The 16,084-nt window shown below is 56.1% G+C and overlaps 1 protein-coding gene across 2 annotated transcripts in view; it reads right to left on the bottom strand.

Annotated features, from left to right (window-relative positions):
• Positions 1-10,893: 10,893 nt before the first annotated feature.
• BMP1 (bone morphogenetic protein 1) overlaps positions 10,894-16,084 on the bottom strand; it is a 99,044-nt gene continuing 93,853 nt past the window's right edge. For both annotated transcript variants that reach the window (XM_075910889.2, XM_075910890.2), the window contains exon 20: positions 10,894-15,910. In XM_075910889.2, coding sequence (XP_075767004.1) covers positions 15,776-15,910 — 135 coding nt within the window. In that variant the 3' untranslated portion in view covers positions 10,894-15,775. The remainder of the gene's footprint in view (positions 15,911-16,084) is intronic.

The raw sequence follows: 16,084 nt of genomic DNA, 5'->3' as shown, positions 1-16,084 counted from the left end.
CTCCTTGCTGCGCCCACGCTACGGCCACCGATGTGTTGCTCCCCAGAGGGGTCTTTCTGCAGGTGCTGGGAGGAGAGTGGCATGGCTAGCGCCCCAGCCTCCTGGCCCACTGTCCACGCCAATCCTGCAGAACGTCCCTCCGCTTCTGCCCCACTCACCTCCTGTGTTTCCTCCCCTGGAGAGATTCCAACGCCGCCCCACCGACGAGCAGCGCGCCCACAGCCGGCTGCCTGTGTTTCTCCTGGTGGTGCACATCCGCACGTGCCTTGGTGCACATAAAATTTATTCTGCGCAGGGGGTGGGAAAAGCGAGAGGGCACTTCGCCCGCCTCCTCCCCGGCTGGGCCTCTCTGCCTCCTCTTTATAAATAGTGCTGGTCTTTCTGTGCTACGTGAAAGCTTTAGCTCTCCCGGGGAGCCGGCCGGCTCCCCGTTACACATGGTGTGAAGCACCCGTCAGCCTTCGGGCTGCCCTGGGCCCCGACATGGGGGGGGCACCGCCGAAGCTGGAAGAGCCACGAGCTGTCTGCTCTTTCACCGCATCCCGCTGCAGTCTGGGGCCAGAGTCTGGAGCACAGAGGCAACGGGGACGTTGTGTGGGGAGAGGTTTTTCGGAAATCCGACCAGACCCACACAAGGCGCTTGTGGGCCTCCCAAGCAGCAGGTCCCAGCAAACGAACTAAGGACTCTGAGCCCAGCCCCCTAGAATTGCGATGGCCTGGCCCTTTGCCCACAGGGGTCTTGAACCCAGAGGCCGCCAGCTGGAAAAGCCTGAACTGCTGCTGTGTGAGCTAACAGGCCGAGCCCCCCTGCTGGCAGCAGTCGTAGAGTCACCAATTTTCTGTAGACCAGCCACGGGGAGGCGCTGGCTGGGAACGTGTCCGCCAGAGGGGAGCAGACCTCTGCTGGGACCTGCTCGCTGTCCCTGGGGGGCAGGCAATTCCACACCCGCAGGTATCCCGGACCGTGCCTCGCAAGCATAGCCCCAGCGATCTATCAGCGCCATGTCCCCACTGCCCAGAGAAGGAGAGCAGGGCCTTGATTATCCTAAGAACGGCCACACTGGGTCAGACCAAAGGTCCATGTATCCCAGTGTCCTGTCTGCCGGCAGTGGCCAATGCCAGATGCCCCAGAGGGAGGGATCACAACAGGTAATCCTCTCATGATCCCTCCCCTCTCACTCGCCTCCAGAGAAACAGAGGCCATTCCTACCCATCCTGGCTAAGAGCCATTGATGGACGTAACCTCCATGAATCTATCTAGCTCTTTTTGAACCCTGTTAATGTTCTAGCCTTCACTGCATCCTCTGGCAAGGAGTTCCACAGGTTAACCGTGTGCTGAGTGACGAAAAACTTCCTTTTGTTTGTTTTAAACGATCAGGCAGTCACTAAGTTCACCCTTCAAGGGAGCAGGAAGTGTCAAGCGCTGGCGAGGGTGCCAGGCAGGGAGGCCTGGCTCTGGCGGGCCCAGCAGCGTTTTCATTCTCAGTGGCATTCGGGGTGCAGGAGCCTCTGGCTATGCAGTGTTTGCTGTGTGCCGTCACCGTATTGTGCTTGTAAAGCTGTGGCCAGGAAGTGCTAGGGACCGTGGCTGTTTTTCCACAAGCTTTGGATTTTCTCTCCGATTGCAAACTCCAGCCATGATACCCGACAAAACAAATATCCACGCCTCTATTGGGACGTGGCTGGGCAGAGGTTGCTGCTGGCCCTGGGCAGGGCTGGCCTCTGGCGAAGACCATGGTTCCCACAGCTGCGGCATCCTCACGAGCTTCTACAAGCAGTGGTTTTGAGAGCTCATGCCAGCAAGGAGGACACACTTTGCAGGACCATGTGCCGTTGCTCATGGCAGTGTGGAATAGTGGTCAGTGCAGGCAGGGACTGGTAGGGGTGACAGTTAGCCTTCCTGAGGGACCAGCAGAGGAGGGTGGGGGTCTAAACTTAGACTAAGGGCCTAAAAGGGTGTTACAAGGAGGAGGGAGAAAAATTGTTCTTCTGGGCATCTGTGAACAGGACAAGGAGCAATGGGCTTAAACTGCAGCAAGGGAGGTTTAGGTTGGACATTAGGAAAAGCTTCCTCACCGTTCGGGCATGTCTACACTAGGAAATTATTTCAAAATAATTCAATTCCAACTAATAACTCCCAAAATAACATCGAACTAGCGTGTCCTCACTGCGGGGCAACCTCGAAATGAGTCCGAGGAGGCTCCGTTCTTGTGGGCGCGCTACCTCGACTTAGCGCTCCAGGAAGCCCTGGGGGAGTCATGACTTCAAATGACTCTGGGGAGTCGATATTTCAAAGTAGCAGCGGCGGCGCGTCCACACGGCTGCTATTCCGAAAGAAGCGGTATTCCCCGGGGAAAGCAGGAGCACAGATTTCCAAATAACCGGCCTGGGATTTCGAAATAACAGGCTTGGTCGGGTGGATGCTCCGCTTGTTATTTTGAAATAACTCCCTAGTGTCGACCAGGCCTTAGAGTGGCTAAGCCCTGGAATGAGCTGCCTAGAGAGACTGTGGCATCTCCATCATTGGAGGTATTTAAGAGCAGGTTCGATTAGTATCTGTCAAGGATGATCTAGATCAGGGCTACTCAACACGCAGCCTATTTGTTTGCGACCTGCGGTGCGGTTCGGGTTTACTCACGGCTCAACAGGTGGGATCCTTTGGACAAGGCCTCCACTGGGAACGTGCTCCACCACGGCGAGGCGTCTCCCAGGCAGTGAGCATTGAAAGTCGCAAGCGGACGGGCCGGCTGAAACAGACGGGTACAGGGTGTCGGCGTTTCTAGTCCCCAGGGAGGAGGTGCCGGGAGCGCCATGGCTTTGTGTGAAAGAAGCTATTTGCATATATATATATGTTCATGTATATGCAACCACACTTCAGTTGTGGCCCTTGGCATGCGCTGTATCATTGTGGCTTCCAAAGCTGAGTAGCCCTGATCTAGATGGTGCTTGGTCCTGCCATGAGGGCAAGACTGGACTTGATGGCCTTTTGAGGTCCCTTCCAGTTCTATTGTCCTAGGATTCTACGTCCAGAGCTTTCAGCCTGCGTTGGAGCAGCCACGCTGCAATTTTTTTAGCAGCCTGAGCCCAAGTCAGCTGATGGAAGGTCTGCAACACCGGGGGCCCACAGATGGTTTTATCACAGTGAAGATCTACCCCAGAGCCTTCCCTGGAGACAGAAGGAGGAGGGGGCCGGTGTCAAGCGGCCCTGCCTAGAGACAGCTGGAAGTGGGAGGTGGTACGGGGGATTGACAGCTTTGCTAGCGACCAGAGGTGCTGGTGTGTCACAGCCGAATGTGACCTCATTGAGGACGTGGGCCCAGCACCACGGTGTTGTGTGAGGAGGCGGTAAAGTGCCCATTGGCAGTGGGTGGGTCGAGGCGGGTGTAATGCACACGTGGGGGCAGGAGGTAGATGGGACTTTGACTCCGTCGGCGCCTCCGGGAGACCCGGAGGGGATGGAAGCCCTCGGCTGGGAGCGTGTCCAGCACAGGGGGGCAGATCTCTGCTTGGGAATGGCTTTAAAGACAGATGCGGGCCAGCTTTCCCTTTCCGCAGCAGCCGGGTGGGCGCCGGACGGGGCCACGCCTTTTCTGAGAGGCGCCACCCCCCACCCTCTGCGCCCCGCATGTGGCCGAGAACCGCAGCATGGCGCTTGCGTGGCACCATCCGCACCATCCTGGGCCGGATGCGGTGCTTGTCCAGTCTCTGTGATCGATGCACGCTGTAAAGACAACCCCTTCCAAATCTGTGCTGTGCTGACAGTGTGTATCAATAAACTAATAACCTGTGTGCCGCCCTGCCTGCTGCTCGCATTGGCGCCCTGGTGTGTGTGTACCAGGGACGTCTTTTATATGTGGGGGGGAGTGCGGCAGTGGGAAACTTGCGGGAGCTGGTCCATTATGGAGACTCCTGGAGATCAGTGTAGGACCCTGGGTGAATAGGGCCCCATAAAACACACTAAGCAGAGGACAGAATGGGCCACGGCTGCCACCCACAACTGCAATGGGATGGATGGAGGGTGCCTTGAACCCATGCCACTGATCCTGTGAGTGTCTCCACATGACACAGGGCCAGGTTTGGGGGGGTTGGCTTTGGCATTGAGCCAGGATGTTAGGGGATCCTGACCCTGTCGGGGCTGAGCCAGGACTGCTACCCCACGTTCAGGAATTGCTGCCCTTGCCCCTAGGAATGGGTCCAGAGAGCCCGACACGGCACTGCCGCTCCACATGGTTGAATACTCCCACGCTCACCCCAGAACAATGCTCCACAACAATGAATGCCCTTTGCTACAGTTAATACGACCGCAGAACTCCATGGTAACACAGAGAGCATCGCGGCTAGGCTGTAATCCGTACTATACAAAACCCCATAATAGTATCCCACGCGCAAGCACTTTACACACGCGTTTCTACTCGGCTAATTCTGCAGCCCTTGACTTTGCGCGAGCGAGGATGGTGGAGCGGGGCCGGCCTTGCTTCGGGTGATCCCGACAGAACACTGCAGGGTTTCTCCCTGCCAAGGTGGAGAGAGGATCTTGCAGCCCGAGAGGTTCATTTCCTTCCTCCCCGGCTGCCCTGAGATTACTCCAGCGCCTCCGAAACCTCGCAAGCAGCTCTGCTGCGCTTGGCTAACGCTCTGCCTTCGGAATGGGGCACAGAGGCTCGGGTTGCCAAAGGTGTTTAGGCACCTAGCTCCCAAGGGAATCAGGCGCCTCGGTCTCTCTGAGGATCTGTGCCCAATGTGCCTGCAGACCTAAGGAAAAGAGTTGGCGAAAGCAGTAGGAGGTTCTGGATTCAGAGCGTAGAGCTCACAGCCAGTCTAGTTGGGAATCTTGTCTTGGTCTGCGCTAAGAGAGACCAGTGCCCTCTCTCACGGTCTTCATCTGCAGCGTGGAATCCTGCCTCCAGCTGTACCGGGACACACGAACGGTCCACCTAGGCTGGGCTCCTGTCTGTCATCCCTAAGAAAAGCCAGATGGTACAGGGGAGGCCAGAACAAAAAAATACCCCCTCCCCTCCACTTCTAGTGCGGCGCGTTCCAAGCCATGGCAGTTGCAATGCCTGTGATTTCGCAGATGTTGCCAATGAGATGTTTTAAATTAGTCATCGCAAATGCTGCAAAACTCATCTCCACAAGAACAAGGCGCGTCAGTAGCTGCCTGGCAATTAATCCAGAAAGAGGGCACGTCTGCATTACGCTCCTGGCCAGCTGTGCAGCAGCAGGCTAGGCAGGGCTGAGAGGGCAGGTTTCCTCCTGACCGCCGGCTGGTGGGCAGCCCGTACCGGGGAGCATGAGGATGGATGACCCACGTCATTTTTAACCCAGCAAGTGTCACCGCAGAGGCTGTTCTTGATGTCAGTGTCTGGTATTATTAAATAATATATGAAAAGATCCTATTCACACACAAGTTCCCTTTGCAAATTAGGCAAGCTACAGTGAGCGAGAGAACATTGCTAAAAAAGATCCTAACTGGCAATTAACATGCAATTACCCATCATGCTTTGCACTATTATCCCACTCGTATCATTAGCATGAAACACAGACCAAGAAAAGAAAACTTGCCCATTTGGTTGCCCATCCCTTCCTCCTGGAGCAGGGGCAAGGACCAGCTGCCTATCAGGGATCTAGCGGTGACTCCCAGATGAAGGTTTTATCCCAAGGGGTATTCAGCTTTCTTACCTGCAATTTGCAACAAGCCTGGAGATTGTGCACAGAGTAGACGCAGCACGGACAGAGGCAGGCAGGGCAAATTTTTCCCTACTCTCCTGCTCATCCCAAATACAGGAGGCCCCCGGCTTGCAACGTGATTGGTTCCAGGGGAAGCGTCGTAACTCGAACCGGCATTTACGGTAGCAGCGTGCGCCATCATAAATGCAGGGTGAGGACATAAGTCAGGGGTTTCTGGCCCCTTTTGCACTTACAAAAATGTCTGTAAGTGCGGGGGGGTTGGAACTTGGGCGGTTGCAAGTCGGGAGCCTCCTGTAAGAGCGTCTACCTCTGTCGTGTTTGTCATCAGTAGATTCCCCAAGAGCTTGATAAATGAGGGCAGCCTAATTATCCCCATTTTACAGATGGGAAAACTGATGCATAGAGAGGGGTCAGTGGCAGAACTAGGTAGCCATTGTTTTTTGATGTTGATGCTCGCCCAGCTGGGCCAAGACCTGGCAAACGCATTTCACATGGGCCACTGGGCTCCACTCAGTCAGAGGCCAAATGACTTAAAACTATTCCCCCACCCTCTCATGAACAGAAAATATTATTTTTTGGAGCGTTCCACAACCACAATCAGAGATCACTAACAAGTCTGCCTGGGAACAGGTGCCCTTGCTGTTATGTTCCTTGGCAACAGACGCCTTCCCAAAGCTCCTAGCATTGGCTGCCCTCGCAATGCCATCTCCCCAGCAGCACCATCCTCTCCCACCCCGCCCCCATTCCCTGCTACTCACTGCTGCTCCTCCCAGATAATAGACGCCACTTGACACTTAGAGCGAACCAGCCTCTGAGAAAATGCTGACACCCCATCTACCCAGCTTAGTCCCATCCCTGGGGATTACAGCGGATGAGAAGCTGGAGATGAGTCAACAGGGCGCCCTGGCAGCCAAGGAGGCTAACGGCGTATTGGGCTGCATTAGGAGGAGCATGGCCGGCAGATCTAGGGAAGGGATCATTCCCCTTTATTCGGCCACATCTGGAGTCTTGCGTCCAGTTCTGGCACCCCCGTTACAGAAAGGATGTGGATGCATTGGAGAGGGTCCAGCGGAGGGCAACACAAATGATGAGGGGGCTGGAGCACATGACTTACGAGGAGAGGCTGAGGGATTTGGGCTTATTTAGCCTACAGAAGAGGGAGGGGGGATTTGAGAGCAGACTTCAGCTACCTGAAGGGGGGTTCCAAAGAGGATGGAGAGAGGCTGTTCTCAGGGGTGGCAGATGGCAGAACAAGGAGCAATGGGCTCAAGTTGCTGTGCGGGAGGTCTAGGTCAGAGAGTAGGAAAAACTCTTTCCCTGGGAGGGTGGGGAAGCACTGGGCTGGGTTCTCTAGGGAGGGGGTGGAATCTCCATTCCTAGAGGTGTTTAAGTCCTGGCTTGACAAAGCCCTGGATGGGATGATTGGGGTTGGGGTTGGCCCTGCTTTGGGCCGGGGGTTGTATAATTCTGTCATTGTATGCTCACTAGCTTGTTTGGTCACAAGAGGGAGCTGCGGAGCTGTCTTGTTTCTGAAACGGCACAGACCTGTGCAAAGTCCCAGAGCCTCGGCGCATGGAGGTGTTAGTCTACGTCCCGTCTGCTCCTCCTTCGGGGAGTGTGTCTCACATTTTAGACCCAGACTCACCTTCGATAGCCCATGTGGACCGGGGGATATTACACGTCTCGGTGCTAAAAATGGCTGCCCATGGCCACTGCAGAATGCAGAATCCTGACTCCAGGCTCCCAGGCAATGTAAGCTGCAAAACTGGATCTCTTTGCACCATTTCAATTGCCTTCCCCTGCTCTGTTCTCTAGGGTCTCAGCCCCACACTATGGGTGTGTCTAGACGACAGGGTTTTGTCTACAGACTTTTGTCGACAAAACTATTCCTGCGTCTACACTACCGCCGAGTTCTGTCGACATAACGTCGACAGAACTCGGCAGTTTTGTTGACAGCGGTAAACTTCATTCTACGAGGAATAACGCCTTTTGTCGACAGAGTTCTGTCCACAGAAGGCGTTATTGCATCTACACTGCCCTTTGCGTCTACACTCCCATGTCGACAAAGCGGCTTGCTTTGTCGACAGAACTGGATGTCGTCTAGACGCTCTTTGTCGACAGAAGCTTTGTCGACAGTACCTGTCGACAAAGCCTCTGTCGACAAAAGCCTGTAGTCTAGACGTACCCTATGTCCTGTCCTTTGCCCCCGCCACGGTGACATCAGTGCTTAGGAACACCGTGCGTGGTGCTTTGGGAGCTGGGTTCACCTCTCCTCTGCCTCTCAGACCACATGTGAACCCCCGGACGGGAGCTGCCTGGTAAGCAGAAGGACTGGAGTGAAGCTGTCCAGTTACGGCATCGCCCTGCAAATCACTTCTCCCTGCTTATCGTGGTTTGTGAGCCCCAGCCGAAAGGCGCCGTGAAACAAAGCCCCGCTGGGTTTATGTGGCACGCCACGGCTGCTCGCAACGCTGCGGCGAGATCAGCCGAGGGAGAACTCACTCGTGGCTACTGCAAAAGCACAAGCCACTGCCACTTGGTCCAGGGTGTTTGCTGCATTCTGATCCCGGCGCTATCCTGTGCGGAGGGATCAAATGGGTGACAGGACTTTCCGCTCCATGGGTCCCAATCAAGGGCGGTGCAGTAGAATTCACGCATGGAGAGCTTCCACCCCCAGTGATGGGCAACCACATCCACCAGGCTCAGTCCATGCATAATTTCATGAGTCAGCTGAAATGGGCTCCGGGTTTGCTCTCCCCACTCCGTCTCCACTTAACAGTTGGCCCAATGAGCACAGGGCGGATCGGCGGCTACTGAAAGGACCGGGCGAACTAGTGGGAATCAGGCTGCAGGCTGCCCAGGCGGCCCTTTCTGTCCATGCAGCCCAGGGAGCAGACAGGCGCCCCTGATGTGACAGCGCCGGGGTTGCTGAAACGTTAATTGCTGGCAGGGCATCAATACAAAGACAGCGCGAGGGCCAACGCAGATTGAATCCAGACGCGAGCTGGGCAGATGGAAGGGAGTCACGGAAAGGGAAGAAGGAGGCCAACATTCCCCGCAGCTGTCGGCACCTAAATCAAAGCGGCCTGTCATCCGGAGGGTCCGAGGAGCTGCAATTGCAAGAGAGACCCGAGCTGGAGGGGAGTTTCCCAACCCAGGGTCTTTTCACCAGAAGAGGCCAATTGGCTGGGGCCGGAGCTGTTGGTGGGAGAGGGTCCGTTCGGGTAGCTCCCCCCGCACACAGCCCGAAAAAGGACAAGTTCTGAAATGGCAAAGCTTTGACACTACCGAAAGGAGCTGTTCCGATTTCTGCCGCAAAGCAACATTCAGCGCAGCCATGTTAGCGAATTTACTCTCAAAAAGGGCTTCAAAGAATGTGGCGTGTGTGTAAGTGTGGGTGGGTGTGTGTCTGGGTGTGGGGGTGTGTGACGGCGCGTTGGGGGTCCCCCGTCTCCTGCACCCCGAAATGGCACAAACAGACCGCACCAGCCGGTGGAATAGAGGAAGTTTATTGCCTCTCCAGGATACAGCACAGCACAGATGGAATCTGGTCACAGAGCTGGGCTAGGATGCCTCAGGCCCCCTTGAGATGGGGGAGACTGGGCCCCTAAACTCCAGCCCCTTTCCCTAGGCTGTCTCCTCCATGCTCCCAGACAGAAACTCACTAACACTCTTCCAGCCCTGCCCCCCAGCCAGGGCAGCATTCCCCCTCCCTTTGTTCCTCTCCATGGGGGGTGTCTGGCCATACCGGTTTGCATAGTGACTCATCCTGTTTTGCTGGGTCATGGTACCCACAGCAGCCAGTGGGGGTTACCCCAGAGCCAGCAGCATAGAAACCAGCCAGGTACCCCCACTACGTCACAGGGTGTGGGTGTCTGTGTGTGTGTGTGCATTTGAAACTGAAACAAAGTTACCAAAGCAAACCATTCTTCTGAGCTGCAAGTCACCAATTTTTTTGGAGATGGGAAAAATAGATTGGGATGGGAAAAAAGTTGCACCTCTCAACAACCCTGCCAGGACAGAGAACTGTCCTCCACCCAGCTCGACTTGAGATACTTTTCAGATAGTGTTTATTACCCACTCAGCTGCCTCCCCTCCCTGCTAGGCCCTGCTGGACCCCTAAAATCAGAGGGACTCTCCCAGAATAGCGTGATTTTAGGCCAGCCCCTGCCTGAGCAAGCTGCCTGCCGGGTGTTGGGGCTGTGGCCAGGGACCAGATAATGGCCTGATCCCAGGATGTAAGATGCTCAGCAGATGGTGGTGAACAAGGACCCAATTACAAGCCCAGGGAAGTCAGCATAGAGACTTCGGTGGCTTTAAAACAGGCCCTCAAAGCCAGACTCTCCTGCAGCTCACAGCTGGCGCCCTGCAAGTGTTCCCAGCCCATTGTGACGCCCCTGGTCCCTGGCTCAGCACTCTGAGGTTATGTCTACACTGGGGAGCTTTGGAGACACAAGTGCCGCCGACGCGCAACAGTCACCGAAAGTGAGAACCGGTCAAGCTGGTTTTTCTGCCTCCCATTGTCGACAGTTCTTGGCCACATGGCTAGCTCCCCTGTTGACAGATAGAGCAAAGCATTCTGGGTAAGTGTCCCACAGGGCAGTGTGGTGGGAAGGCAGAGCTGATCCCTGCATTTCTTGGATTCCCTCGGAGCTCTGGGAGCTCTCTGTGCTGAGGAATGTCCAAGCAGCACAGCAACCCTTGCCAGCCATTCCCCGGCAGCAGCAGCCCCCCTGCCGCTGGGTTCCTAGCAGGGCAGAACAGGAGCAGTCCAATGATTTGCTCTTTGTTCCCCAAACAGAGCAGCTCACTCAGCTGTCAGACACTTTCCAGAGCTTTGAAAGGGGGAGGGGCACATGCCTGCAGGGCAGCAGAGATCACAAAACACTGAGCACAGCCATCTGTGCAGGCCTTGTGGGATACTGGGGGAAGCCGGTTTTCTCGACAAAACAAACAGCAAGAGTCCACACTGGCTCTTTGTTGACAAGAAAGGGAGGGGAAAAGCCAAAAGTCTCGGGCAAGGCTGGAAGTTTTTTGTTGTCAAAACTGGGTGTTTTTCCCAACAAAAGCCGCATGGGCGGTGCAAATGCTCTCACAGTTTTGTCACCAAAAGGCAGTTTTGGGCGACCAAACGTGCCAGTGTAGACAAGCCCTTAGTGTGCTCCCATTGGGGACCAAGGAAGCATTAGCAAACAGGAAAGGGTCTGGCTGGGAGAGCTAGGACTTTATTATATTTTCCAAACACATTCCGAAGGACAGCAGCCAGTTTTGGAGCTTTTCCCACCGCCCAGAGCCAGCACACTGCTTGCTGCTGGCTGCCGGGACCTCGCCTACTGTTGGATCAGGCCCATGGTCAGAGGCGATCTCTTCAGGGACCGGAGCCACCTTCTCCCCTGGGCTCTCAGCCACTGTCTTGGATGCAGCTGCAGCCCACTGCTGGGTCCTGGATTCGCCCTCGCCACAAGAAGAATCGGTTTGGTAGCTGCCTCCTGCCACTAGCTCGGTGGTGCACATGGAAGGCACTTGGACAGCAACGCCTTTGTTTCTCCGCTTCCTGCCAGCTTGTCTCTCCTCTCCTTTCACTGCCCACGTGCCCCATTCATCCTCCAGGTAGATGGTCAATGGTACATCCAGAAAGAGGCTGATGGGAATTTCTCTACCTCGGTCCTGGCAGGGCAGCGTGGGAGGCACACAAGCGAGGGGGTTTCTTGCCCTTTGGCGTCTCCTGCTCATGGCTCTTTTTCTCCTTTTCACACGTGGTCTCCTCCTTGTCTTCCTTCCTTTGGAAAGTTTTGCTTTTCTCGCAGGTCTCAGGTAGCCTCTTCCCCTGGCGGAGGATGTGGAGGGGCCATCAGCGTCGCTCACGTCCTCCTTTCGGGACTTGGCCCAGGAGTAATATCGCGAGGCGATGAGAAGAGAAGGCGCATCCGAGTCCCCGCTGTTCCTGGCTCCCCTCCCGCCCTTGGCACTGGATGCCAACGGAGCCTCCCTGTCACTCGTCTCCTCCTTCGCTTCCCCCTTTGCTCTGCTGCAAGATGTCAAGGACACGCCAGCACGTTGGCCCCTGGTCCTGACATAACAGGTGCACTGGGCCTTACACACAGTCCCGTGGGGCTTTCTGGGAGTTGGCTGCAGGTGGGCGACACGTTGGCCGGCTCTGGGGTGGCGTGGCCGGCGATAGCTCTGCACTATGAACTGGGCCATGGAGTAGGTGACTCCGATCTTCTTGGAAAGCTGCCGAGGGGTGTAGTGCATGTCCTGCCATTTCTCTTTCTTGAGCCTCATACCACTCCCTTCCCGCTCACTTGGCCCATCTCCGTATCATCTTCACTCCAGAGCCGCGCGCCAGCTGTCTATGACATCAGCGGCTGCCCGGGTGATGTCATAAGCACCCTTCATACCGAGGCTGGCAGCAGAGACTGTCAGGAAGCGGACTGCAGGTTAGTCACTTTCCGGAGAAAGTTCGGAGACCTGTTTCCTGGACTCCTTAAACGCCTGGATTCGCCAGAGGGGCGCTGTGATCTGGCATGTGGAGTGTGTGTGTGTGTGTGTGTAAGTGTGAGTGTGTGTGTGTGTACTTCCTGCCCTTCTCACTTTGTTCAATGGGGACGGGTCCCAGCTTAGTCCTGGCTAGAGGAGCGATGGACAATGTCAGTGATAACTAAGCTAGCCACGCTATTTAATCTAGGTCATCCAGCATCACAGTATATAGCAGGGCTGGGCAGGATGCAGCCCGGGGGCCGGATCCGGCCCACCTCACGCTTTGATCCAGCCCTCGTATTGCATCTGGCCACTTTCTACGTCTGTCCTGCTGCCTCTGCCACTGAATTTCCAGGCAGTGGCTCAGGCCGCAAGATCCTATTTAAATGGCTCACGGTTGCCAGTCGCGGTGCTCCCCCTGCATAGGCCGGAGCCACGATCTCTTTAAATAGCAACCGCAGGCAATGCGGTAGCGGTGGGGCTAGGAGTCGCGAGCCCTTTGCTGTGTTTTTCATTCAAAGCCTCCAGCCCCAGACAACTTTAGAGGGAAGATAGTCCCCAGCTCCGCCCCTTCCACTCCAGGTCCCGCCCCTTCTGGGGAGGGAGCCGGCTTGTGACCGCATCTCAAAATGCATTAAGTGGCCCCCCTGTGAGAACGATTACCGACCCCCGGCCTATGGGTACTTTTCTCTTTTTCTAGCACCCCTGGGCCGAGGAAAGAGCAAAAGAGAAACTCCAGCCTCAGAGCCACGCCGAACGGAGCAGTTTGCTCAGCACGGGAATCGCCACAGACACGCGGGAACTGATGGAAAGAACAGCGCAAGTCCTGAGGCCCGTACTCAGCTTCTACCCCCTCTGCCCTGAATGGGGAAACGCTCGTTGGAGTCATTGGCAGCGCTGCTGAACGAGGCCTGCCCCACGACGGAGCCTCGGCTGTGCGGGGCTCTGGTGGCGCTTAGTGCATCTCTGTTAACCCTTCCCAGGGAGCTGAAGTGGGGCCCCTGGCAATGTCTTTTGGAGCAGGCGGACGTCCCAGTTCCTCTGTAAAGACATCCGGGGCACCTGGTGCTGGCCACTGTCGGCAGACAGGCGACTGGGCTAGATGGACCTTTGGCCGTTCTTATGTTCTTATTCAATATTTTGACGCAGTGTTTTTGCTGTGTCCTCCAGTTTCCCACCGCCCTGTATCCTAGCTGTCCACCGCGCAGTCACCCCACCCCAGGGCAAAGGTCCCGCAGGGGTGCTAAGCCCCCAGGATGGGCTCCCTGGGTGCTTTGGGACCCTTCGGGAGGAGAAACGCTGCAGAAACGTAAGACAGGACAGGCAGACCCACAGGCGAGAGTCCCAGCGACTCATGCAGAGAGACACAGGACAGGAGAGGGACAGAGGCAGGATCACACTTCTTGGGCTGGAGCGAGGAGGAGAGAGGAGTTTGGGAAGGCTGAGGGCGAACGTTTCCAGCGCTTGGCTTCCCTTCCCAGGTGCCTCCCGCAAACCCACAACAGAGCCGGCAACTCCCCTGCCCGACCAGGACTCTGCCCACTATTTGGGCTGAGGATGGAGAGTGGGATCCAGGCATCTGGATTTTCCCCTGGACAGGACCAGGAGCTCTCCCTATTTGTCTCGAGCCTCTGTCCAAAGGCTCCTCTGCTGCAAAATGGCTCTTGCAGTCTGAGCGGGACCCCTGGGCACCATTCAGGCCTGACTCTGATCTGTCCTGAAGCTCTGGAGTTTGGGATCGGACCCATCTCTGGGTCAGAGACAGGCTCGTGTGCGAACGCTGTTCTCATTGCACCTGGCACCTCCTGGCAAATGTGCCGGCACCTGAGCATTTCAGAGACCCAGCCTCGTTGGGGTTCACACCCAGGACAGACCAGTGATCCCTGTAAGCCGAGTGCTTGGGCGGCCACCCAGCAGAGGGACAAAGGCCGCTCCGCTAATTATCAGAGCGCCCCCAGCCGGTAGCATGTCTGTCTCCTGGTGGTGCACATCCTCACATGCATCGGTGCATGGAACAAAATTTATTCTGCACACGGATAGAAAAGAATTAGAGGAAACATTGTCCAAGACTCTGCTCCTTGCTGACTCTAAGTGCCCCTCTGACCTTACAGGTTTCTCTTGTGTCTAATTACTCTGTAACAGTTTCCTGCTATTCCCCTTAGCACATGGCGTGAGGGGAAAAGTGATTGGAATACAAAAACATGTACAAAAAGTACTTCTTAATAATGCACAATCAAGCCCATCCTCTCCTCTGCAACTCCCCGTATCAGCAAAGCACCGATGCGCTTCTTGACACGTAACACTGATGTGCTTGCTTCACTGCTTTCCTGCCTCCAGACCCAGATAGAGTGGGCCTTTTTCAGTCTCATTCACCATACACTGGAGACACTCCATGGGCACCACTAGAATTCCTCCACCTTAAGATGTGCGCGAAAGGAGAATCAGACCCACGGGAGATGGAGACAGCGCAGAAAAGGGCCCACAAAAGAGAGAGCTCAGCTGGAAACATCTGGAGAGCACCACTACCGCAAGAGCCCCGCAAGAAACGGAGGAGCTGGACACGGAAGGCGAGCCGGCAGGAGTACAGGACCCAGGAGATTAGTGTCCCTCCCAAGAGGGAGACCCAATGGGACTGTGGCAAAGAAGGACCCCCCCCCCCAAAAGAGTCAGCACGGCCAGAGACCACCGGCAGGTGGCAGAGGACAAAAGAGGATCCCCAAAAGAAGGGACACAGCAGGGAATACCTGGTGGGCAGGCGCATGCCAGCGAGGACTCCAGGCGGGTTCGTTTGCAACACGTTCCGTTTATTAGATTCAGACCTTCCAACTGGGGCCGATGGAACTCCTTCCCGCAGTTGCTTTGGGGCGGTCTCTAGATCGACCGATGGGTCGTGAGAGAGGACGACGCTCCAACCGGCGATCAGGCATTTAAGAACATTGGGGGGGGGGGGAAGGCCCCCGGCACATTAGGTTTCTCTCAGAAAAGCACCACGACAACAAACTCCGCAAAGAGCGGAGAGTTAAAAAGGCCAACGGCCTGACAAGACCGAGTATTTATTACACTGTTACAACAGGCGGGCGTGCTGGGCTCTTCGCTCCTGTGGGGTCTGGACGTTCAGGGAGCTGAGCCGATACCTGCTTTGTCAAGTTTATAAAGGCAAAGACCTGCCACACGATTGGGCTTTCCCGCATTAAGCGATACCTCCTGGAGGGTGGGGGGGGGGGGGGGGGGGGGGACCAGGGGAGTTGGGGATACAATCGATTAATCAACGGTAGTTGCAAAGTGGTTAAAAAGAACATTTGCTTCCGGCTTGGAGGGGCTGCCCTGCTTCATCAAACAAAGAGGCCCAGGAATGGGTATTTAAAGAGATAAAAGACCCCTTCCCCCCCCCCCCGCAAAAAAAAAAAATCTGCTCTATGCCAGCAGCTGACTGCACCTTGGCCACTGTGTGAGTGTGTCTTAGTGCTGAGGTTCGCGGTGTGTTTCTCAGTCCAGTCTGTCTGTCTGCCTGTGTGGCCCCCCCGCCCCGCGCATGCGGTTGTTGTATGCAGAAAAGAACCGTCCCTCCAGCGGGGGGGTGGCGAGGGGCCCCGGTGGCTGTGGCCCCTCACTTCCTTGAGTGAAGCGTGTCCTGGAATTTGGTGCTGGTGTACCGCAGGTGGAAACCCTTCTTGTTGATAGTGTCGTCCGAGTGGAACTTGATCATCACCGAGTCTCCGGCGGAGCAGACCTCTTCCGGGGGCTGGCGGGAGGCAATGGAGTGGAGAGACGGTCAGGGCCCCGTTTCTCCCCCCACAGGGCAAGACTGCAGGGGTCTGAGAGTCTACAACAGCGGTGGGCAACCTACGGCCCTAGGGCCACATCCGGCCCATCGGGGTTCTGTGAGCGGCCTGCGAGACATTTTGGTTACGATGCC

This window comes from Pelodiscus sinensis, chromosome 28 (genome assembly GCF_052426305.1).
Source record: "Pelodiscus sinensis isolate ZL-2025 chromosome 28, ASM5242630v1, whole genome shotgun sequence".
Classification (NCBI taxonomy): Eukaryota; Metazoa; Chordata; order Testudines; family Trionychidae; genus Pelodiscus; species Pelodiscus sinensis.
Note: the sequence above shows the minus strand (reverse complement) of the source record. Positions and strands in the feature narration are given on the sequence as shown.